This window comes from Tachyglossus aculeatus, chromosome 3 (assembly GCF_015852505.1).
Source record: "Tachyglossus aculeatus isolate mTacAcu1 chromosome 3, mTacAcu1.pri, whole genome shotgun sequence".
In the NCBI taxonomy this organism is placed as follows: Eukaryota; Metazoa; Chordata; class Mammalia; order Monotremata; family Tachyglossidae; genus Tachyglossus; species Tachyglossus aculeatus.
This window is the reverse complement of record NC_052068.1, coordinates 15,236,160-15,262,015: the sequence shown is the minus strand read 5'-3', so window position 1 is coordinate 15,262,015 and position 25,856 is coordinate 15,236,160. Positions and strand designations below refer to the sequence as shown.

Here is a 25,856-nt window from a genome sequence, read left to right as displayed (position 1 = left end):
TAAGCTCTTACTATGTGTCAGGTACTGTACTAGGCTGTGGGGTAGATAGAGAAGCACTGTGGCTCTGTGGAAAGAGCCCAGGCTTGGGAGCCAGAGGTCATGGGTTCAAATTCCAGCTCCGCTGCTTGTCAGCTGTGTGACTTTGGGCAAGTCACTTAACTTCTCTGTACACCTCAGTGACCTCATCTGTAAAATGGGGATTAAGATTGTGAGTCCTACATGGGACAACCTGATCACCTTGTATCCTCCCCAGAGCTTAGAACAGTGCTTTGCACATAGTAAGTGCTTAACAAATACCAAAATTATTATTATTATTATACAAGATCGTCGGGTTGAACACAGTCCCTGACCCACATAAGGCTCATAGTCTTAATCCCCATTTTACAGATGAGGGAACTGAGGAACAGAGAAGTAATGTGACCTGCCCAAGGTCATACAGCAGACAACTAGCAGAGCTGGAAGATTACAATGTCAAATTGGCATCTTTACCTTGGGTTTGTATCTCTGTATTAAACCTTAGATTTCTCAATATGGTGTCTCCTTTTCTAGATGGGTGGACAGCTTTAGAAGGGATAAATTCTTAAAGGGGGAAACTCTGGTTAAGTGTCTAGCAGGCACATCCAGCTCCTATGAAGGAAAGTTTTCATCCCTTTTCAGTGGTGCCTTACAGTTAATCAGATGGATCCTCAGCTGATCTCCTTAGGCTTTATTCAGCTAGCATCTGGAGGAGAGTTGTAGGAATAAGGGGAATGAGAAGAAGGAAAGTTGAGAATAGGGGAAGGCAAATCTCTTGAATGATAAGTTGATGGCTTTTTTTTTTTGGCTGGGAAGCAGGAGGCATCAGGGTGCTGAGGTTTGAGATGAAAAGTGTCAGAGCACTTGGAAATAGTTGGAAAATTTCAGAGAATAAGAGTGAGGAAGGGGAGAATAGAAAAGGAGAAAAGATACTGAAAGAGAAAAATAGAAACAAAGAGATGGACTGAAAGAGAGGAATAAGGGAAAGACAGAAGGAAACATTGTTTTCTTAAATTTCAGTGCTATTTGCAGGCAGCAGTCTAAACCAAAACTAGGTCATAAATAAAAGGGCTGACCAGTTGCACTATGGGATCATTTTATACAAATATTATCCATTTTCATGGTGTGAGGATATTAAAAAAACTATGATATTGGAGGTCATTTTCAGAACCCTTCTAATAATGTATCTGTTATGTTTCATAATAGCATATGAACTATTTACCAGGTGGGAAACTTTGTGAGCTATCCCATCAGTTAGATTTGCGGATGGTTCTCTTTCAAAGAAGGGCAGGTGAGAGAGAGAGAAGACACCACTGGCTTCTGCCTTTAGGTTTCTGTTCATTAAATTCAGCATTTCTCAGTGGTCCTCCTTAAGGATTCTAGAAACTGGAAATTTTGGGAGCTCTCCATGCTCCACCTTTCAAAACAGAGATACCATCAACACGCCAGACCCAAGTACCTTCCATGGAGGAGGTGAATTTCCCTATCCTTCTGCCTTAACGGTGGAGGAATACCAAGTCTAAAAAGCCCCCGTACTGGCAATTAGCAGATTTCCCAATACCTGTTCTCCAAATTACTACCTGTTCTTCATGTTACTTGAGCTCCATGTGGGACAGGAACTGTATTCGACCTAATAATAATAATAATTTCTGTTGTATTCATTAAGCACTTACTATGTGCCAGGCACTGTAATAAGCACTGGGGGAATATAAGCAAATCAGGTTGGATACAGTCCCTGTCCTATGTGGGGCTAATGGTCTCAATCCCTATTTTACAGATGAGGTAACTGAGGCCCAGAGAAGTGAAGTGACTTGCCCAAGGTCACACAGCAGACAAGTGACAGAGGGAGGATTAGAACCCACAAGCGCTTTGTACAGTGCTCTGCACACAGTAAGCGCTCAATAAATACGATTGAATGAATGAACGACCTTCTGATTCCCAGGCCCGTGCTCTACGCCATGCTGCTTCTGATTAATTTCCATCTACCTCAGAACTTAGTTCAGGGCTGGACACACAGTAAACACTTAATCGATACTATTATTACTATTACTAGTAGTAGCCTAGTAGTAGACTAGTAGTCTAGTAGTAGTAGACTAGTAGTCTTTTAGACTGTGAGCCCACTGTTGGGTAGGGACTGTCTCTATATGTTGCCAATTTGTACTTCCCAAGCGCTTAGTACAATGCTCTGCACATAGTAAGCGCTCAATAAATATGATTGATGATGATGATATTACTATTACTAGTAATTATGAATATATTATTAATATATAATATATTATTATGCAATATTATATTAATACATCAATGCTTTCTCTCCTAAAAGCTATAAATTATTTTGAGGCACTCACCTGAAATCGAGTTATTTTTGCTCAGCCTAGTAAATATCTTATTAGACTGAGAGTAAGCTAATCAATATTCTAGTTGTGGCTCTGCTCTGAATTTGGTATGCTGCCACTCTGTGCCTCAATTTCCCCATCTGCAAATCAGGACTAACAATAAAGGCTCCTTTCAACCTCGGGAATGTCAGAAGAATAAATTGCGTGCAAAATAGATTCTGCAATAATTTCAAGGCATTCCAGTTATTGAACGTCAGGATATTAAGCTCAGATTGTATTTCGGACGAAAGAGTGCCTGATGGTGAAATGTCTAGAAAAGCTCTCCAAGATACTATGTGGGAATTGGCCACACCGTGAACATTCTCATGCAATGTCAAGGTCACTTGTTCAACTATGAAAGATCCCAAACTGATTGCAAGCGCTGGGGTATTTCCTATTGCTTTCAAGAGAACGTCAAATACCACCGACTGGTTGATTGATTGAAAAGGTGAGAAGCACACCTTTTGTAGGAGAGTTTGTGTATGGAGCCCATAACCAGTTTTCTGCCTTTGGGTCTCACTGAATTTGCAAATAAGGTCCAAAACGGGGTGGGTGATTATGCCTTGTACTATCTTTGGGATTGCAAAACAATCTGGCACTCCCTCGACTTTTGTCATGCTCCCAGTTAAAACTGGCAGCTGAGTGACATTCAGAAAGCAAGCAGGTGGACAAACGGGGGCCTCGGATGTTTAGAGAAGCAGCATGGCTTAGAGGAAAGAGCCCAGGCTTGGGAGTCAGAGGACATGGGTTCTAATCCTGGCTCCGCCCCTTGTCTGCTGTGTGGCGTTGGACAAGCCATTCAACTCTCTGTGCCTCAGTTTCCTCACCTGTAAAGTGGGGATTAAGACTGTGAGCCCCACGTGGGACAACCTGATGACCTTGTATCTTCCCCAGTGCTTGGCACATATCAATCAATCATATTTATTGAGCGCTTACTGTGTGCAGAGCACTGTACTAAGCGCTTGGGAAGTACAAGTTGGCAACATATAGAGACAGTCCCTACCCAACAGTAGGCTCACAGTCTAAAAGGGGGAGACAGAGAACAAAACCAAACATACTAACAAAATAAAATAAATAGAATAGATATGTACAAGTACAATAAATAAATAAATAAATAGAGTAATAAATATCTACAAACATATATTCATATATACAGGTGCTGCAGGGAAGGGAAGGAGGTAAGATGGGGGGATGGAGAGGGGGACGAGGGGGAGAGGAAGGAAGGGGCTCAGTCTGGGAAGGCCTCCTGGAGGAGGTGAGCTCTCAGTAGGGCACATAGTAAGGACTTAACATATACCATTACTATTATTATTATTATCAGCTAGCTAGAGGTGAGATTTTATATAGAGTTAGAAGAGAAGTTGCCACATGCGTTAGCCTCATTCACTTCATCCTAACTCCTAACAGGAGTCAACTCTTTCATTCCCAAGTCCCAAATCCTAAGGCAAGAAGCAAACAAGGGCAGGAAAACTGAGCATGACCTAGTAGATAGAGCCCGGGCCTGTGAGTAAGAAGGACCTGGGTTCTAATCCCGTCTCTGCCACTTGTCTGCTGTGTGACCATGGACAAGTCACTTTACTTCTCTCAGCCTCAGTTACCTCATCTGTAAAAATGGGGATAAGAGGGAGAGCCCCATAGGGGACAGGGACGGCTTCCAACCTGATTATCTTGTATCTACTCCAGCGCTTAGTACAGTACCTGGCACCTAGTAAGGGCTTAACAAATACCAAAATTATTATTATTAACTAAGTTGGGGAAATCATCTACTGAGGACAGGATAAACCTTTCAGTGTAAATCAAAATATCAGAGCAGCAAAAGAGGAGCATGTCCCCCTTGACAGGACACTTAAAAATATTAAGTAAAAGAGAATAGAAGCAGAAGAAGAAAAGCAGCATGGTCTAATAGAAAGTACATGGGCCTGGGGTTCAGAGGACCTGGGCCCTAATGCAGGCACTTCCCTATGCCTCAGTTACCTCATCTGTAAAATGGATTCAACTGTCCTCCCTCCAATGAAGCAGCATTGCTCAATGGAAAGAGCATGGGCTTGGGAGTCAGAGGTCATGGGTTCAAATCCCAGCTCCGCCAATTGTCAGCTGTGTGACCTTGGGCAAGTCACTTAAAACTTCTCTGAGCCTCAGTTCCCTCATCTGTAAAATGGGGATTAAGACTGTGAGCCCCATGTGGGACAACCTGATCACCTTGTATCCTCCCTAGCACTTAGAACAGTGCTTTGCACATAGTAAGTGCTTAACAAATGCCAGCATTATTATTATTTTTATTAATTTAGACTATGAGTCCCATGTGGGGCAGGGACTGTTGTCCAACCTGATTATCTTGTCTCTACACCAGAGTTTAGTACAGTCCTTGGCACATAGTAAGTGCTTAACAAGTACCACAGTTAGTGAACTAGGAAATAACCTCCCCTCCTCAAAAATCTCCAGTGGCTACCAATCAATCTGCGCATCAGGCAGAAACTCCTCACCTTCAGCTTCAAGGCTGTCCATCACCTCGCCCCCTCCTACCTCCCCTCCCTTCTCTCCTTCTCCAGCTCAACCCGCACCCTCCGCTCCTCTGCCGCTAATCTCACCGTACCTCGTTCTCGCCTGTCCCGCCATCGACCCCTGGCCCACGTCATCCCCCGGGCCTGGAATGCCCTCCCTCTGCCCATCCACCAAGGTAGCTCTCTTCCTCCCTTCAAGGCCCTACTGAGAGCTCACCTACTCCAGGAGGCCTTCCCAGACTGAGCCCCTTCCTTCCTCTCCCCCTCGTCCCCCTCTCCACCCCACCATCTTACCTCCTTCCCTTCCCCACAGCACCTGTATATATGTTTGTACATATTTGTTACTCTATTTATTTATTTGTTTATTTTACTTGTACATATCTATTCTATTTATTTTATTTTATTAGTATGTTTGGTTTTGTTCTCTGTCTCCCCCTTTTAGACTGTGAACCCACTGTTGGGTAGGGACTGTCTCTATAAGTTGCCAACTTGTACCTCCCAAGCGCTTAGTACAGTGCTCTGCACACAGTAAGCGCTCAATACGATTGATGATGATGATGATGATGATGAAATGGAGGTGAACTAGGGGTCAGTGACAGCATGGACTAGAGGATAGAGCACAGGCCTGGGAACCAAAAGGACCTAGGTTCTAAACCCGGCTCCCTCCACCACATGTCTGCTGCAAGACACTTCGCTTCTCTGTGTCTCAGCTACCTCATCTATAAAATGGGGGTAAGATTATGAGCCCCATGTGGGACAGGGACTGTGTCCAACCTGATTAACTTCTGTCTACCCCTGTGCTTGGCACATAGTAAGCATTTAAGTAAGCTCAATCTACACGCACTCCCTTGGTGACCTCATTCACTCCCACGGCTTCAACTATCATCTCTACGCTGATGACACCCAGATCTACTTCTCTTCCCCTGCTCTCTCCCCCTCTCTCCAGGCTCGAATCTCTTCCTTCCTCTCCCCCTCGTCTCCCTCTCCATTCCCCCATCTTACCTCCTTCCCTTCCCCACAGCACCTGTATATATGTATATATATATATATATATATATATATATATATATATATATATTTGTACATATTTATTACTCTATTTATTTATTTATTTATTTATTTTACTTGTACATATCTATCCTATTTATTTTATTTTGTTAGTATGTTTGATTTTGTTCTCTGTCTCCCCCTTTTAGACTGTGAGCCCACTGTTGGGTAGGGACTGTCTCTATATGTTGCCAATTTGTACTTCCCAAGCACTTAGTACAGTGCTCTGCACATAGTAAGCGCTCAATAAATACGATTGATTGATTGATTTAACAAGTACCATTCTCTCCCTCTCTCCAGTCTCACATCTCCTCCTGCTTCCAAGACATCTCTACTTGAATGTCCTCCCATCACCTCAAACTTAACATGTCCAAAAAAGAGCTCCTTATCTCCCCTTGCCACAAACCCTGTCCTCCCCCTGACTTTCCTATCACAGTAGGCGGCATCACCATCCTTCCCGTCTTACAAGCCCGTAACCTGGGTGTTACCCTTGACTCCTCTCTCTCATTCAACCCACATAGTCAATCCATCACTTAATCCTACCGGTCCCACCTTCACAACATCACTAAAATCCACCCTTTCCTCTCCATCCAAAGTGCTACCATGTTAATACAATCACTCATCCTATCCCGCCTGGATTACTGCATCACCCTCCTTGCTGAACTCCCAGGCACCTGTCTCTCCCCACTCCAGTCCATACTTCACTCTGCTGTCCCCGGATCATTTTTCTACAAAAAGCTATAGGACATACCTCCTACCCTCAAAAAACTCCAATAGTTGCCCAACTGCCTGTGCATTAAACAAAAGCTTCTCACCATTGGCTTTAAAGCTTTAAGTCCACCACCTTACCCCTCCTACCTCACCTCACTTCTCTCCTTCTACAACCCAGCCTGCAAATTTTGCTCCTCTAGTGCTAACCTTCTCATTGTGCCTGCATCTCATCTATCTCACTGCCAACCTCTAGCCCACGTCTTGCCTCTGGCCTGGAATGCCCTCCCTCCACAAATCCTACAATTACTCTCCGCCCTTTCAAAACCTTACTGAAGGCACATCTCCTCCAAGTGGCCTTCCCTGACTAAGCCCCACTGTTCCTCATCTCCCACTCCCTTGTGCATAACCCTGACTTGTTCTCTTTTCTCTTCCCCCACAGCACTTATGTACATATCTGTCATTTTATTTATTTGTATTGATGTCTGTCTCTCCAACTCTGGACTGTTAGCTCATTGTGGGCAGGGAATGTCACTGTTTATTGTTGTATTGTACTGTCCCAAGGGCTTAGTACAGTGCTCTGCAAACAGTAGGTGCTCTATAAATACGATTGATTGAATGAATGAATACTGTAATTATTATTATTATTGCAAGGACTCCTGTAGGGAAGAAAATTGAAATGCACTTTTCTTCAGAGTGGTATGAGTTAAATACTTTATCCTAATAACCTCAGGAGAGCGTGACAGATTGAGAGGAAGTGGGTAGAGTGAGTAATAGAATAGCTACAGAAACTGCTCCACAAACACCACAGAACAATTGAATTTTAAATATTTGGAGTAGTTCAGGTTGTAGATATTTACTCCACTTGCTGGTTTATTGTTTTTCTGGTTTTGGTTTTTCTTTTCTGTGCTAACCAGCTGATTAACCAAAACTAGTTACTGATCATGGACTGAGTGCAGAGAACAAGTGGAACAAGGTATCAATCAATCATTCGATCATATTTATTGAGTACTTATTATATGCAGAGCACTGAACTAAATGCTTGCGAGTGTACAATATAACAAGTCGGTAGACACATTCCCTTGCCCAAGAGGAGCTTGCAGTCTAGAGGGGGAGACAGAAATTAATATAAATAAATAAATTTGGAATGTCACTGTTGATTGCTGCATAGTACTTTCCCAAGCACTTAGTATAATGCTCAGCACACAGTAAGCGCTCAATATATATGACTGAATGAATTAATTATGGACATGTACAACAGTGCTGTGGGAGGGAAGAATAAAGGGTACAAATTAAAGTGCAAGATGACACAAAAGGGAGTGGGAGAAGAGGAAATGAGGGCTTAGCTGTGGAAGGCCTCTTGGAGGATATGTGTTTTAATATGGTATAGATTGCACAACTCATTGTGGGCAGGGAATGTGTCTGTTATATTGTTATATTGTACTCTCCCAAGCACTTAGTACACTGCCCAAAGTAAGTGCTCAGTAAATACAATTGACGGGCTGACTCTACAATCTGATTTATTTAAGTCAATTCAAAGCTGCACTCCTTTTTTTTTTTCCCAAACACAGTTCTCTTGTTTCTAACAGTTTGAACAGCTAGGGTCCCATGGCAGAATCCCACAGACATCAGGAAGGAACACGGAAAGAGAACCGGACAGCTGGGAGACACAGCAGAGTTAACGACTTAGCCACTGTCGTTCAATTACTATGTTGAACATACCAGTTGATTAAAACTGGACATTCTAAGCATGCCTTCTTCCCAATCAGAGCTGGGTCCCATTTTCCATAGACTTCTAAAATCACCGGGGCACATATCTTCCCTGCTGCATTCACAAACATAATGATATTCTCTATTTCTTCCTCCTACCTGCAATTTATTTTAGTGTTTTTCTCCCCTTCATTCATTTCATTCAATCATATTTATTGAGCACTTACAGTGTGCAGAGCACTGTACTAAGCGCTTGGGAAGTACAAGTTGGCAACATATAGAGACGGTCCCTACCCAACAGTGGATTGTAATCTACTCGAGGGCAGGAACTGTCTCTACTAACTCTATTGTACCCTCCCATTCAAGAAGCAGCATGGAGTAGCAGATAAAGCACAGGCTGGGAGTCAGAAGGTCATGAGTTCTAATCCCAGCTCCGCCGCTTGTTTGCTGTGGGACCTTGGGCAAATCACTTCACTTCCCTTTACCTCAGTTATCTCATTTGAAAATTTGGGATTGAGGCCCTGAGCCCCACATGGCAGCGTGGCTCAGTGGAAAGAGCATGGGCTTGGGCATCAGAGGTCATGGGTTCACATCTCAGCTCTGCCACTTGTCAGCTGTGTGACTTTGGGCAAGTCACTTAACTTCTCTGGGCCTCAGTTACCTCATCTGTAAAATGGGGGTTAAGATTATGAGTCCCACATGGGACAACCTGATCACGTTGTATCCTCCCCAGTGCTTAGAACAGTGCTTTGCACATAGTAAGCACTTAACAAATACCAAAATTAAATTAATTACAGGGACCGTGTCCAACCGATCCACTTGTATTCACCCCAGTGCTTAGTACACTGCCCGGCACATAGTCAGCACCTAACATATACTATTATTATTATCATTATTATTACTTACTGCTTTGCTCAGCCCACAGTAGGCTCTCAATAAATATGATTGATTAATTGACTGATTCCTGTGTAGGAATTTCTTGAGGTGAAGAGGAGCACAGGCCTGGGAATCAGGAGGATCTGGGATCTAATCCTAGCTATGCCACTTGTCTGCTGTGTGACCTTGGGCAAGCCATTTCACTTCTCTGTGCCTCAGTTACCTCAACTGTAAAATGGGCATGAAAACTGTAAGCCCCACATGAGATATGGACTGTGTCCAAGCTGATTAGCTTCTATCTACCCCAATGCTTACTACAGTGAATGAATGAATGAATGAATGGTATTTGTTAAGTGCTTACTATATGCCAAGCACTGTTCTAAGCGCTGGGGGAGATACAAGGTAATCAAGTTGTCCCACGTGGGGCTCACAGTCTTAATCCCCATTTTACAGATGAGAGAACTGAGGCACAGAGAAGTTAAGTGACTTGTCCAAAGTCACATAGCTGACAAGTGGCAGAGCCGGGAGTGGAACCCACGACCTCTGACTCCCAAGCCTGTGTTCTTTCCACTAAGCCACGCTGCTGCTTGGCACATAATAATAATAATAATAATAATAGTAATGACATTTGTTAAGCACATACTATGTGCAAAGCACTGTTCTAAGCACTGGGGAGGATACAAGGTAATCAGGTGTCCCATATGGGGCTCACAGTCTTAATCCCCCTTTTACAGATGAGATGACTGAGGCACAGAGAAGTTAAGTGACTTGCCCAAAGTCACACAGCTGACAAGCAGCTGAGCCGGGATTTGAACCCATGACCTCTGACGCCCAAGCCCATGCTCTTTCCACTGAGCCATGCTGCTTCTCTGATTTCTCTCACATCATGAGCACTTAACAAATGCCATTATAAAAAAGCAGGTGTTTGTGGTGGATATACTCAAGCGCTTAGGACAGTGCTCTCCACACAGTAAGCGCTCAATAAATACGATTGAATGAATGAATGAATATAGTCTTTCAAGGTCCGCAATACTATCAGGGATTTTTCTTTTTTTTTTTTGCAGTCCAGGTAGTGCAAACACAGGGTGCCAATACAGGCTGTACTGTAGACTAGTTCGTGGTTACAGAGCTGACTCTGGAACCAAATACAGTCACTGAGGCAAGGCTCTGGTTATGTCCCACCTCTTCCCCATAGAATCCATACTTTAAATGGATTTATCTACATATATACAGTCACAGAAGGGATCTGCAGACGTGAATGTGCCAATCATCCTAAGGAAAGAGGGATGAGGTTTAGAAAATAAAGATCTAGAATCACCTACAGCAAACAAGCTACAATATTTGTTAACAGCCTTCAACTCATCAAGTGCTGAAGAATTTAGAAAACGAATGGACTTAACACTATCCCAGAGACATGCTTGAAAATAAAATACCACGCTTATGTTTTAAGTGGATAACTGAAAATCATTTTTTCCTCTCGACTGATAAATCTTGTTGATTTCCCTTCCTCTATATCCCTAAGATCTGCCTTTTCCTTTCTGCTTTTCTTAGTTATAAATGTCTCCCTTCTTAATAATAATAATAATAATGGCATTTATTAAGCGCTTACTATGTGCAAAGCACTGTTCTAAGCGCTGGATCATTATTACCTAGGATTTCCTCCTAAATAGTAGGAGTTGCCCCAAACCATCCCTTCCCTATGTCAGCCTCATCTTATTCATCCATTCATTCATTCATTCAATCAAACGTATTTATTGAGTGCTCACTGTGTGCAGAGCACTGTACTAAGCACTTGGGAAGTACAAGTCGGCAACATATAGAGACGGTCCCTACCCAACAATGGGCTCACGGTCTTGAAGGGAGAGACAGACAACAATGCAAAACATGTAATTCAGAGGACACGCCTGGGAGTCAGAGAGCCAGGGTTCTAATCCCAACTTCACTACTTGTCTGCTGTTTGACTTTGGGCAAATCACGTTAACTTCTCTGTGCCTCTTTCCCCGTCTGTAAAATGGGAATTCAATATCTTCTCTACCTTATGAGTCCCTGAAGCAGCGTGGCTCAGTGGAAAGAGCACGGGCTTTGGAGTCAGAGGTCATGGGTTCAAATCCTGGCTCTGCCACTTGTCACCTGTGTGACTGTGGGCAACTCACTTAACTTCTCTGGGCCTCAGTTCCCTCATCTGTAAAATGGGGATTAAGACTGTGAGCTCCCTGTGGGACAACCTGATCACCTTGTAGCCTCCCCAGCGCTTAGAACAGTGTTTTGCACATAGTAAGGGCTTAATAAATGCCATTATTATTATTATTATTATTATGTGGGGCTCAAGGTCTTAATCCCCATTTTGCCGATGAGGTAACTGAGGCACAAAGAAGTTAAGTGACTTGACCAAAGTCACACAACTAACAAGTAGTGGAGCTGGGATTAGAACCTATGACCTCTGACTCCCAAGGCCGGGCTCTTTCCACTAAGCCTTGCTGCTTCCAGGACATGAATCACTCCACTAGCTGAACTAGTGAGCATATTGTCTGCCCTAAACTAGTTTGTGTCTCTTAAACCAGAATCACGATCTGAGTTCCTACCAGATATAAATCCTGAAAAAAATCACCTAAAACATCTCACTGTCTTTTTCAAGGTCTTTCCCTTAACTGGGTCAGAGTGAGGCAATACAGAAGAATCCAAGGACAGATGAAAGGTTTCCAAGATAGATCCTTAAGAAGAGTGCATTTCAGACCAAACCTTCCCAGGGTTTCCCCAAGGGTCTTCTATCAAGCCTTCTCAACTGATCATCTCTAAAGCCCAAGCAAGAAACAAGAAAATCGATGAACATGAAAATGAGTCTTTTTAGCTCACTTTACTTGAGGGCCTTCAAAGGAGCCTCATTCATAGCTGAGGTCATACACGTATTGGGCCACGTTCTCACAGATGACTCATCCACAAATGGGACCGATCAGAAGTGGACCAGAAATCCTAATCTCTCTCTCCTGTTAGCATTCAATTCAGGGAGGGAAGGGCAAAGAGACCAGGTGCCTTGCTGGTTGATCTGATACTTTCCCCCAAGCCAGGAGCTTGGATTAAGGCCTCATCCATATTTATCTATAATCTGAATCAAAAATTTCTCAGGGAAAGGGAATCTGGACTGAGGAGCAGCTTGGCTTAACCAGAAAGAAAATAGTTCTGAGAGAATCTTTCCCCCTGGCCAGCCTAGAGGCTGGGAGACCAAAACAAACAAACATGCAAAAATGATCTCCAATTATCTCCAAGAACAAAGACGGAGCGAGGGTCACACCATCAATTTCTTGGCTGGCTCCTCTGTCCGGTTATCTGAAGGAGAAAACGCTAAGCAGCCCTTTATAGTTTTGCATCCTCAACATGAGAGACAACTGTCTACTCCCACTGTCTGACTCATTTGTTTATGAGCCACGGTTTTGGCTGAAGAAGACAGGAAAAGACAGCAGGCAGGTGTTTGAGTCTTAATGTCCACAGTGAGACTTCTGACCTAACTCCACCCAGCCCCGACTCTCCAGGAGAAGTTGAAGAAGGTAGAAGGGCACAACCAGGAGATTGGAAAAGCAAAGGCCAGATTTTGAGGGCCATTGGCTCCAGCCTCTGACTCTCCAGGAGGAGGGAGAGGAGCCCAACCAGTAGCTAGGAAAAGCAAGGCCTGATGGCCCAGGGAACAGACCCAGGAGCTTCTCTGGGTGCCCTTTCAGCCATCCTCCTGAAACTTGAAGCTGATGTGGCCCAGAAAATCATTTTCTGTGAGCGAGAGCCTTGCAGAAATATTGTCCCTTAAGACACACAGATAATAAAAATTGCTGCATTTGTTAGGCGCTTACTATGTACCAATCAATCAATCAATCGTATTTATTGAGCGCTTACTATGTGCAGAGCACTGTACTAAGCGCTTGGGAAGTACAAATTGGCAACACATAGAGACAGTCCCTACCCAACAGTGGGCTCACAGTCTAAAAGGCACTGAACTAAGCACTGGGGTGGCTACAAGCAAATCAAGTTGGTCACAATCCCTGACCCACATCGGGCTCACAGTCTTACTTCCCATTTTACAGCTGAGGTAACTCTGGCACAGAGAAGTTAACTGACTTGCCCATGGTCACAGAGCTGACAAATATCAAGGCCACAATTAGAACCCAGGTTCTTCTGATGCTCTATCCACTAGGCCATGCTGGTTCTCAATCATTCATAATAAGCATCTATTTGAATAGGAATGGCAACCCGTGGGTGGTTGGAGATGGGAGAAGCCCATATTTTCTCATACTTGGGCACCCTGTGGTCCTCTGAACAGGAAATGTTACAACTACCAGTAAAGGGGAGCTAACATGTCAGCAGTCAAATTGTTTATCCATGTCCAGGGTGAAAAGCAACATGGCCTAGTGGATAAAGCACAGGTCTGGGAGTCAGAAGGAACTGGGTTCTAATTCTGTCTCCACCACTTGTCTGCTGTGTGTCCTTGGGTAAGTCACTTGACGGCTCTGTGCCCTGGTTACCTCATCTCTAAAATGAGGATTAAGATTGTGACCCCAGCACTTAGTGCAGTGCCTGGCACATAGTGAGCACTTAACAAATAGCATGAAGAAGAAGACTGCTGATTAGCAATGCTATAAAGCAGGCTGGAAGGAAAACGAGCATATAGAGATTCCCCTGGGACCCCCTATCCATCAGACTAGGTTGATCTTCGGCAAGATATCCGCCCGAAGAAGAAAATCCATGGCTGCCTTCAGTGGCTGATATTGACCATGAAATTGCACTGAGAAAAGGGGTGGGGCTCAGAAGGATGCTGCCAGGCAGAAGAGTTAGCTAATTAATTAGTAATGAAATGAATTGTAAAAAAAAAAAGTGAACTAAACAAGTCTAGTTGAGGGAAGGAAGCAAAATGTTCATTGAGGAAAAATAAAATCATCGAACTACTCTCCTTCCCTTCTTCTCCTCCTTTCCTCCCATCCCCAAACTCGCCACTCCCGAATCTAGACTGTGAGCCCGCTGTTGGGTAAGGACCATCTCTATATGTTGCCAACTTGTACTTTCCAAGCGCTCTGCACACAGTAAGCGCTCAGTTAATATGATTGATTGAATGAATGAATGAATGAATGAATCAGTACTGCCAAATCCAAAGGTCCACTTACCTTTCAAAGACGCGACATGGGACAAAGCTTGGGCGTAGGTAGCTGTGTTTAGAAGAGTTCCGGGTAAGCAGGAGGGGAAGAAGGGGCCCGCTGGACCCACGGTTCTGCTTAAGCTGATGGAGAGAGAGAAAACCACTTAGACACATTAGCATCACTTTGAGTTCCAGCTGCCAGTCACTTGAGACCCACCAAAAGAGTCACCAATATGACTTCCCTTACCTCAGTCAATCACATTTGTTGAGCACTTTCTCTGGACAGAGCACTGTACTAAGAGCTTGGGAGAGCATAATATAACAATAAACAGAAACATTCCCTGCCCACGGTGAGCTTACTGTCTAGAGGGGGAGAATAATGTTAATATAAATAAAATTATAGAAATATAAATATGTGCTGTGGAGCTGGAGGGGGGATGAAAAAGGAAGCAAGTCAGGGGGCTGCAGAAGGGAGTGGAAGAAGAGGAAATAAGTAGTTAAGTCAGGGAAGGCCTCTCAGAGGAGAAGTGCCTTCAATAAGGCTTTGAAGGTGGGGAGGGTAATTGTCGGTGGGCTATGAGGAGGGAGGCCCTTCCAGGCTAGAGGCAGGAAGGGGGACAGAAGTCAGGGGCGAGATAGACGAGACGGAGGTCCAGTAAGAAATTACCTCTGCTGCACCTCCAAGCTGTCCTTTTTGTTTCTGGTTTGGTCAACTGGCGAGGGGGAACTTATGTTCCTTACTGGTGGTGTCACTTCCGTCACTGGTTCTTTAGACCCTTCCTGGTCAGAGGCCCCTCTTTCAGTCTTCCTCCATTTGGCTCGTCGGTTTTGGAACCAAACCTGAAGTACGATGGGAAAGAATGAAGGGTCAGAGAGATAGGAAATCTAATTGGAGAGCGGCATCACGGTCCCAGAATGGGAGTGGCTCAGTATCACCAAGAACCCATTTTCCTCTTCACTAGGAGAGCAAGATGTATATTGATACTATTAATAATAATGGTATTTGTTAAGCACTTACTATGTGCAAAGCACTGTTCTTTGTTTTGTTGTCTGTCTCCTCCCTACTAGACTGTGAACCCATTGTGGGTAGGGATTGTCTCTGTTGCCAAATTGTACTTTCCAAGCCCGCAGTACAGTGCTCTGCACACAGTAAGCGCACAATAAATATGACTGAATGAATGAATGTGTCCTCAAGGATGTGATCTTGAAAGTACTTCCTTACTGTTCTTTATCTCCAGCAGGGAGCTGCTGGGAATAGACCATTTTAATGCAGTTGTGCTTTTGAGATGGTTCTGTTAAATCCTGAAAAATAACTTTCTTTTTTTAGCCTCATTTGTAGAAATCGTAGCCAAGTCCTAGTGAGTTGTGGCTAACATGGTCCAGGGTGAAGCGGGTGGGTTGCTGAAATGTACTTCTCTGAAGCACCTTGTCCAGCCCCACTTCAAATGTCTTCCAGAACGTAGCTTCCACCATTTCCCTTGGAAGCACATTCCACTTGGAACAGAGGACACCATGAGAGGAAACTGCCTGATATCAACCCTGCTTTTCTTTTTGTTCCCATCCTTCCTTTCCTGTCACTAGCAGCCCCTTGAAGCCTCCTGGCTGATTCCGCTACTATTTTCCAGCTGCCTTCCTCAAATCCCATCCAACAACGAAAGAAATCCTGGAAGCCCATAAGATCGGTGAAACCTGAGATCATTTTCAGGCAACAAACACAGCAGTGTTCTGCCGATGCTGTTAGCATGATCATTTCCCTTTGACTTCGTTTTTATTTTGTTGGCTTTTAATTGCATATATCAGCAAACGTTGAATAATGATTTTATCTATATTCTAAATTTAGGGCAGTTAAATGCAAAGCAAAACGCAGACACTTTCTTGCGTCTTAATTGAATGAAGGTCACAGCTATAACAACATTTAATTGAGCTATTTTTCATTATCATATTTTAATGACTTTGCACTGACAGTTCGCCTGCTTCTGAGGAAAGAGCATGATGAAGTCGTTTATTTCCCTATTTAGTTATTGTTTGACAACATCAGCTTCGATTAAGACTCTGCTTTATAGCGCATTAATCATATTTGAATGAGCAAGGGGTACAAATGTAAACATATCTCCCATCCTCTGGGTTGCGCGGATGTCCCCATATGAAAACAGACTAAACAAATGCTTGCAACTATTGTCTGTTTGCATAATAGCCAACAATGGACTAAACAACAATTCTCAGCCTCTAATTGTTACCACCCCTATCTCACCCTTGCACCTTTCAGGGAGAAGTTATGATCTCCCACTTCTGAATGCCCAATAATTGTCCCATTTATCTCAATTTGCAGTTCAGTCTTTAGGCAGCCATCGCCAAATCGGCATTAAAAAAAAAAAAAAGAAAGAAAGAAAGAAAGAAAGGACCCAGAGTATCCTGGAAAAAGGAGATTTTCATTTCCAAATAATAATCAGTTAATTTGCCCGCATATGACCAATGATTCATGTTCAGATTTAATAATCAGGTTCACATAATCTGATTATAGGGGAAATAATTTGTTTACAATCCCCAATTTACTGCTCTAAATTCCATTATCTCTCCAGCCATTGGGTTTTAAGAGATACTAACATGACCCTGGGGAACAAAAGGCAAACTATTATATTTCCTACAATTAGATCTTTGCATAGTCTTAACCCCAAGCCCCGCCATAAGAAGGCGCATCCATGGCACGCGGGAAACCCCATAAATAAAGTGAATATATAATCGTGCTTGAAGAACGGCCCCCAGGAACGACAAGCGTCCGGTGCATGCGGAGCTATTCGGGTCGCCTCCCACCCGCTGCACATCTGCTGGACTCAGCGGGTTTAGGCACTTAAGGATAATAAGCAGGCAGATATTAAGAACAAATCCTGGTTAAGGCCAGTCACTATGGGCCACACATCCTCAGGCCCGGGCTTGGCTGCCATTTAAAGATTTTTAAAACGCCTGCGTTCTTTTGATCCGCTTTAAGCATCTTGAATGCCAGGGAAGGGGAGGGAGGGGGAAGAAACAAAAACCAAAGTTGATATGATGCAACTTCTGAAAACCAGATGCTGCCGGTCTTCGAATCTGAAAACATGGTTCCTTGCGATTGACCATCCTCGCTCCCAAAGAGTGGTCATAGCTGCTTTGAGAATCACATCTCAGCTCTTTTTTTCCAAAGCAAGGAAATGGATGTGCATTGATGTAATTTAGTACCTTAGAGACGCGGACAAATTAGTGTAGAACATTATCACTAGTTAATTATGAATGACCGATTAATCAACCTAATCTAATATTCCACATTATGTTGATGTTATTAAAGTGCATCATGAAAATGACAGATAGTCTTCATTTGCTTTCTTTGGCCAAATGTGCACTCTGCAGTCATGATGTCAAAAAAAGTTTGCCAGTTTTAATATTAGAGAGTTAAATAATTAAAAAGAATGTTTACCTGCACTCTGGCTTCTGTGAGGTTTATTTTCATGGCTAGCTCTTCTCTAGTGAAGACATCTGGATAGTGTGTTTGAGCAAAAACTGCCTCAAGAGCTTCCAGCTGGTTAAAGAGGGGAATATTTATTGATAAGACACTATGAAACATAGAAGCTGAGGAAGACAGAAGCTGGGGCATAGTTAAAATCCCTACAATCTGGTACCGTTTGACTTTGAAACCAAACTGGAGGGTGTTTTTTGGTGGGTGGGGGAAGCCCTCAGTGATCAAAGGAAACAGAAAAGAAAAAAAAAAGTCTCGAGTAAGCTAGATCCGAAAACCAAATCACCTATAGACAAGACCATTCTTCTACCACCCAGTTTTCACTGCGGCAAAATGAAAAGATACAGGTGAAATCTTTTCCAGTTGGTGGGCGTTTGGCATCTAACTAGAAGATGACTGACAGATCCAATGCCCTGAGTAATTCAATGGACCTCAGATAATGGGAGGGGAAATGCAGTCGTTTTCCTGAACCCAAGCACCACTGATTTCACTCATTCCAAAGTCACGAGTGAAATTTGGTTACTTGGTTTCCTTTCAGGTGCTACAGGAGTCTGTCTATTTCCCCAGTTATTTTTAGAGGAAAATCTAGTCCTAACCTTTGGGTATGAAAAATTTACCTCGTGTCTGCAGCCTGAAGTGTCTTACAAAAAATTCTAAGCTATCTGCACAATGGGTAAATAAACCCAATTCTCCTCACTGAGTTACCATAGTCTCTGCTGCATTTTATCAAATTTAGTTAAAAACAAAGAGGCAGATCCTAAGGAGAAGTTAGTTGTTCCTCAGGAGACCCTAAACTGAGGGAGAGGCAGTACCTGCTGAAGAGTGAAAGTTGTTCTATTTCTACGTTGTTTCCTCCGTAAAAAGCCGTCGTCAAAATCTCCCGTGGAGTGGTTCCCAAAGGGTGCAGTACCTACTGGGAAGAGAAACAATCAGCATGAATGACAGAATAAATGGGCCCAATTTGTTCAGAGTAACCGGGGTATGTGTCAAATGCTTACTATCTGCCAAGCTCTGTAATGAGCTCTGGGGCAGATACAGGATAATCAGGTTGGAATCAATTCCTTTCCTATATGGGACTTACCATCTAAATAAGAGAAGATTCCTCATTTTTCAGATGAGGAAACTGAGGCACAATCCCTGGCCACATGGGGCTAATATTTTGTACTTTGATGTTGGAATCAATCCCTTTCCTATATGGGACTTACCAACTAAATAAGAGAAGATTCCTCATTTTTCAGATGAGGAAACTGAGGCACAAACCCTGGCCCATATGGGGCTAATATTTTGTACTTTGATGTGACTCGTTACTAGGACATTGGTAAAATTTTAACCCTGGACCCAAGAACACCCATCCAAGAAATAAGATACAATGTTCTTCGTCTTCAAAGATTCCATTTATTTCCTACCTAAAACTGGGCCTTCAATCCACTAATAAATTTAATTGATTGCATTTATTGAGTCTTTACTGTATGTAGAGCACTGGACTAAGCGCTTGAAAGAATACAATATAACATCATAACAGACGCATTCCCTTGCCCACATCGAGTTTAATAATGATGATGGTATTTGTTATGCGCTTACTATGTGCCAAGCACTGTTCTAAGTGCTGGGGGGAATGCAAGGTAATCAGGTTGTCCCACATGGGGCTCACAGTCTTAATCCCCATTTTACAGATGAGGGAACTGAGGCATAGAGAAGTGAAGTGACTTGCCCAAAGTCACACAGGTGACAAGTGATGGAGCCGGGATTAGAATTCATGACCTCTGACTGCCAAACCCGGGCTCTTTCCACTAAGCCACGCTGCTTCTTGTGGACTAGAGGGAAAAGCCCTGAACTGGAAGTCAAGAGATCCAGGTGCTAATACCTAATTCTGCCATTTGCTTGCTGTGTGACTTTGGGCAACACTAACCTGCTCTGGTCTCAGTTTCATCATCCGTAAAACAGGGATAAAATATGGGTTCACTCTTCCTCTAAGACTGTAAATACTGAGACCAAAAACTGTCCAGTCTAATGATTTTGTCTCTACCCCGGTGCTTTGCACATGGTAAGCATAGTGAGCATTCAACAAATACCACAATTTGCGTTAGGATTATTGTTATAGGTGACCTACTTTAGTGATACCATGAAATACAGAGGCACAGAAATAAATCTTTGAAGACACGAAAAATCTAAGTTAAGCGGGTAATGGAATTTACAGTTCCGGCAGAAACTCTCCTTAAACCAGTGTCTGTTACCTTAGGTTCCTTGCAATATCTGGACATTAAGATAGGCCTGGTCTTTTTGTGGATTAAAAGCAATTTAAGGGGATCACTTTATTCTCAATACAGAAGTTGAATTATTCTAATATTATCCCTTAATGATAAAGGAAAGGAAGAGAAAACAGTCAGAACGATTTGAGACGCATCTACATCCAAAGCCATATGGGTTATATAGAATTACAAATGGATATTATTTGTTGATGGTGAGCCCAGCTCATCAAGGCTGGTGTGAACCTTCGGTATCTATAAATGTCAATCTACAAAATGTCTGATTCCAGAGTAGCCCCAGTTCATGCTTTGTGGTTTTAAATGGGGTCATTCTTAAATGGGCTACCTTGTACCAAATTAATATGGCTCGGGAAAAGGAGTCCTATGCTTATTTAGCAGCATGAGATTCTTCCATCTCAAGAAAAAGGTTGTCCCAGTAGGTCACAATAGATTTTGACCTCTCATGGGCATTGACAGAGCTTTCCAGAGGCGCAGTTTTTTTTTTTTTTTTGATCGACTCTATTAGCATCTAAGGAAAACAAATAATTCTAATGGAAAAATCTGCATTAAGTGAATTTTTCCCCTGGTAGTCTATGTTAGTATTATCATCACTACTACTAATCTGTGGGTTATATATCAAGGGCTCACAAAGTTAGACAATTGAGAAACAAACAATTAAGAAACAAAATACTCTCAATGGGAAGGTGGCTCGGTCATACAAAGGCAAAATCCTTTACATTCCCTCAATCTAACTGTTGTAATATGTTGTTTTTTCTACAGTATAGTTATGCTGTACCACATCATACTAGGATATAGCAGTCCACAGCAGCCAGCCTACACATGAATATAAAGTCAAATCTTCCAGATAACTAAGCAGTTAATTGACAGATATCTACTGTTTCCTTTCAAATTTAGGATTAGGTTGGTAATCACATTTCTTTTGATAACTTGCAAATGGTGATAATGTGCAAAACTGCCACCTAGTAAATGTTCAACTGTTTTCTTTTACAGTTTAAAAGCAGCCAGGCATATTGCTCTGAAAATGGGTTCACATCTCACCTAGCCACACTCACGTGGATATTTTAGTGTACACACAGACTGTCTTTTGAACTAAAACAATGTGAACCAACTTTTAACTTGGGAATTGTGTATCGTAGGCCTCTGTAATTGAGGTGTGAACTCCCAGAACTGATAATTACTCTACTCATTCATTCATTCAATCGTATTTATTGAGTGCTTACTGTGTGCAGAGCACTGTACTAAGTGCGTGGGAAGTACAAGTTGGCAACATATAGAGACAGTCCCTACCCAACAGTCTAGAAGAGGGAGACAGACAACAAAACAAAACATATTAACAAAATAAAATAAATGGAATAGTAAATATGTACAAGTAAAATAAATAGAGTAATAAATCTGTACAAACATATATACAGGTGCTGTGGGGAGGGGAAGGAGGTAAGGTGGGAGGGATGGGGAGGGGGAGGAGGTGGCTCAGTCTGGGAAAAGCCATGGTCTAATACACCTTCGTACTGAATTTAAATTAAATTTCAGATTTATTTTCTGCAGAGGAACAGATCTGCACTACTTTCTGGACACAACCTTCTCAAGATACACTGTGGTTAAACTTTTTATTTTTTTATTTTTTGGCATAATTGAGAAGTTACAGCATGGTTACCTCAAAACTAGGTGTTAACTAATGCTAATGAGGCAAACCAGTCAGGCCAATACTAGCAATTTGCCTTTTGACCCAGGGTGAGAAAATTGTATTGGGAAAGCTAATAAAAATGTACATAAAAACCTCCTTTCAGCGAAGTGACCCTCCACTAGGAGTACACTGACCTATCATAAAATTATTTCTGTGTATTTATATCCCCCCAAGCCTTGATTTCTTATAGTAAAGATTCTGAGAAAAAATATGATGCTACTATCAATTTTATAAAAATTTTACATAGAATTTTGCAACTATTCAAAATAGCACTTAAATGTTTCTGTTGGCAGCTCGTCTATGTGCACATCTTCATCTTTTTTTTCTGAGCCTCCAGTTTGGCTATAATTCCTGAGCTCCGGGGGCAATCATTCATCTAAAAGAGTGTTCATACGGGGCACTTATCTGGAGACATTCTAAATTGGGAATAAATAATAATGATTTCATTTATTAAGCACTTACTGTGTGCAAAGCACTGTTCTAAGCGCTGGAGAGGTTGCAAGGTGATCAGGTTGTCCCACGTGGGGCTCACAGTCTTCATCCCCATTTTACAAATAAGGTAACTTAGGCCCAGAAAAATTAAGTGACTTGCCCAAAGTCACAAAGCCGACAATTGGCGGAGCCGGGAATGGCAGGCTGCATTGTAAATACCAATATTTAGGTACTTGTTTCAAAAATGTAAAGGCCTAACAATATTTGACCTATTGAAATAGTTGTATTTGGAACAGCTCTCTCATCTACATCCTCATCTACATGTGGAAGCAGCGTGGCTCAGTGGAAAGAGCACGGGCTTTGGAGTCAGAGGTCATGGGTTCAAATCCCGGCTCCACCACATGTCTGCTGTGTGACCTTGGTCAAGTCACTTCACTTCTCTGAGCCTCCGTTACCTCATCTGTAAAATGTGAGCCCCCCGTGGGATAACCTGATCACCTTGTATCCACCCCGGCACTTAGAACAGTGCTTTTCACATAGTAAGCGCTTAATAAATGCCATTATTATTATTATCCTTCTAATGGTTTCACTGATATTTTATTTTTCCCTGCTGAATCCTGAGGGACTAGTAAACTCCTTGCTATTTATCCTGTCAGATATTTTGTCCTCCTCAAGAAAAATCCAAGAACCCCCACTTGGAACTATGCCTCTGTTTTCACCCCATCCTATCTCAGAAAGTGGGATGCTGACTTAAACTTGTAAAACTTGAAAAGGAATGATCTAAGCAAAAGCTCTATTCCCACCACTCTACTCCACACCTAAAGGCCAAGGCTAAAACAATCCCTTCAGATAAACGTTGTCTGCCTACAGGCCAATGCTAAAACAATAGCTTCAAGTAAAAATTGTCTGCCTACATACTGCGGGAACCCTTAAATCGAGATATCTCTCTGTTTCTCTCTTCTGCCTGGTTGCTTTCCTCTTCTGGAGAGCAAAATCATCTCCTCTCTCCCTCCTCCCTGCCAGCCAAGGGGGTCGCGATTGCCCAGTGAAGTGTTTGCCATTGAATGGCTTCAGATCCCCTCCAAAGCTGCCCTTCTTGGGAACTCATTTCATGGCTTTCAAAGTGGAAAAGGGAAGCCTGCAGGGGGGATCCCGGGGATCTGAGGGAGACTCACCAGCCCCATTTTTAAGGGGATTGGAGAAAACGGTTGGCAAATATTTGGTAAACTAGGGAAACACAGGGCCTGGGGCTGCGGAAAAGACCCTCTCCAGTAGATGGGCTTGAACAGGCCGCTTATGTGGGGCAGTTTGGAGGGAGCCCTGACGTCCCCAACAACTCTTGGGGGGCGAGGGGAGGTAGGCCTGCGCGTTGTAGCAGTGCTGCAGTAGCAGGAGCACAGCGCGCTGTACTGTTGTCAAGCCAAATCCCTGTAGGGATTTTCCCTTTTTCCTTCCCGTCGGTCTCCGGTGTCCAGAGTCTACTGTTTCTGTCTGGCTGTCCAGGGACACAGGGTTCCTCCTATTTCTTCCCCAGCCTCTTGCCTCTGGAAAGGACTAGGCAGAGCACTTGGCTAATTCTAATCCCGGGCTCAGCTGAAACTGCAGAGTCAACAGCAGCAGCTGCTAGAAATTGGGGAGAGCGAGAAGGGGCATCACCACCCCCCATCCCACTCGGCCAAGTCTTTCAACATCTTCTCTTTCTCCCCTCTTCCGACTCGTTTTAGCGCACGTTGGTAAAATAGCATTAAAGATTTATGCCGCCCCTTTGGCTTCGGGGAGGCGCCCGCCTGGTCGCGTTTAGAAAGTCTCCCGATTAGAGGCGTGACACCAACATCTGTGCTGGGAGGGGAAAATCAGCTTTTCCTTCATAGCCCGGGGCTGAGCTGGAGCTCAGAGGGGAGGCAGGTGGTATAATGTCTCTGGGAAAAAAAGAGGAAAAAAAAAAAAGGCAGGCAAGGCGCTTCCACCACAAATCCAATTAAAAAAAGAAATAAGTAAAAAGACCCGAACCTCTAACTTGAACTCCATCAGAGCAGCTTGAATCCGCCTTTATTGTTATAGTGTACTCTCCCGAGCGCTTAGTACAGTGCTGTGCACATAGTAAGGGCTCAATAAATAGGACTGACTGAGAGACTCATCTCTCCGTCCCGAATTCCCGTCCGTTTGCCTCCTCGGGGGTCTCTCTGAACGTCAGTGAGGTTTGAATTCATTCATTCATTCAGTCGTATTTATTGAGCGCTTACTGTGTGCAGAGCACTGTCCTAAGCGCTTGGGAAGTACAATTCGTCAACAGAGACGGTCCCTACCCAATAACGGGCTCACAATCTAGAAATGGGTTCAGGGAAGACAAAAATACCCCCGCAAGCCCCTCCAACTTTAAGCTGTTCTGTACTTACACGTATTTGTCCGACAACACTCACCCTCTAATTGCGGAGGACAGTGGAAATAAAACATTGTAAACTTGAAATCGGGAGCGAGCTTTCGTCCAGGGCTGCAAAACAAATAACAGAGGGAATTTGGGGTTCGTCTTCTTTATGCTTTTTCCGCTCCACCCCATCTCATCCCCAGCCCCATCCTTCTCTCGGAAAGTCAGGACTTTCCAAAGCACTTGGCTTTAGGGCATCTTCAGAAGACACTTGGAATATCAAACACGTATGAAGACAGCGATAAGGTTTCATTAGGCAAAGGCACAGATAAATGTAGCGCTAAAATTAACTCCCCAAGGTATCAGTATTGTCCGATGGCTTTTAAATTCCGTTGCTGGGATATAGTGACCTCAGTCAAAAACATCTCAAACTCGAGGACCGTCTAACAGGATAGGTCTATCTAATAATAATAATAATAATAAATAATGGTATTTGTTAAGCGCTATGTGCCAAGCATTGTTCTAAGCCCTGGGGTAGGTACAAGGTAATCAGGTTGTATCACGTGGGGCTCACAGTCTTAATCCTCATTTTACAGATGAGGTAACAGTGAAGTGACTTGCCCAAAGTCACACACCTGATAAGTGGCAGAGCCAGGAGTAGAACCCACGTCCTCTGACTCCCAAAGCCGTGTTCTTTCCACTAAACCACGCTGCTTCTCTACCCATCCAAGTATCCGCACACATCATCACCGTATCTAACTCCCTGGGCCTCCACCAAAAGTCACCCGCCGTGCTTCCCAAGCGCTTAGCACAGTGCTCTGCACACAGTAAGCGCTCAATAAATACGATTGAAGAATGAATCCAATGGGATGGTCCGAAACCGAATTGGCCTCCTCTAAAAGTAATGGGATTAAACATCGGGGAAATCCTCATTGTCCTGTAACCGTCTTCATTTCCAACGAAGGGAATACATCCTGGAAATCAGATTCCGTTCGGCAGGCAGTCTCTGTTTAAATCACTCAGATTAAATAAAGGTGGAAAAGAAAAAAAAACAGAATAGATATGAAAAGATCCATACCTAATACCGGTGGAGGGAAAAATCACCAGTTCGACAGGCGAGATGAAATAAGAAGCTGTGAATTGCCGGCTGCAGGCACAGAAGGGCTGTAGAGTTAGAGAAGTGGCCAGATGTCTTTATATCTGTCTACAGCATGCTCTGCCTCTCAGCACTTGCCTTTATAATCTCACGCATAATTGGCCTTAATCTGATTAT

General features: G+C 43.3%; 1 protein-coding gene across 1 annotated transcript in view; it reads right to left on the bottom strand.

Moving 5' to 3' along the window:
• Positions 1-24,672, bottom strand: part of DRGX (dorsal root ganglia homeobox) — a 57,479-nt gene extending 32,807 nt beyond the window's left edge. The window contains exons 1-5 of the mRNA XM_038743299.1: positions 24,639-24,672; positions 18,648-18,745; positions 17,797-17,898; positions 15,016-15,188; positions 14,377-14,489 (exon numbers count right to left, since the gene is read on the bottom strand). Of these exons, the coding sequence (XP_038599227.1) occupies positions 14,377-14,489; positions 15,016-15,188; positions 17,797-17,898; positions 18,648-18,745; positions 24,639-24,672 (520 nt within the window). The remainder of the gene's footprint in view (positions 1-14,376; positions 14,490-15,015; positions 15,189-17,796; positions 17,899-18,647; positions 18,746-24,638) is intronic.
• Between the last annotated feature and the right edge of the window lie 1,184 nt (positions 24,673-25,856).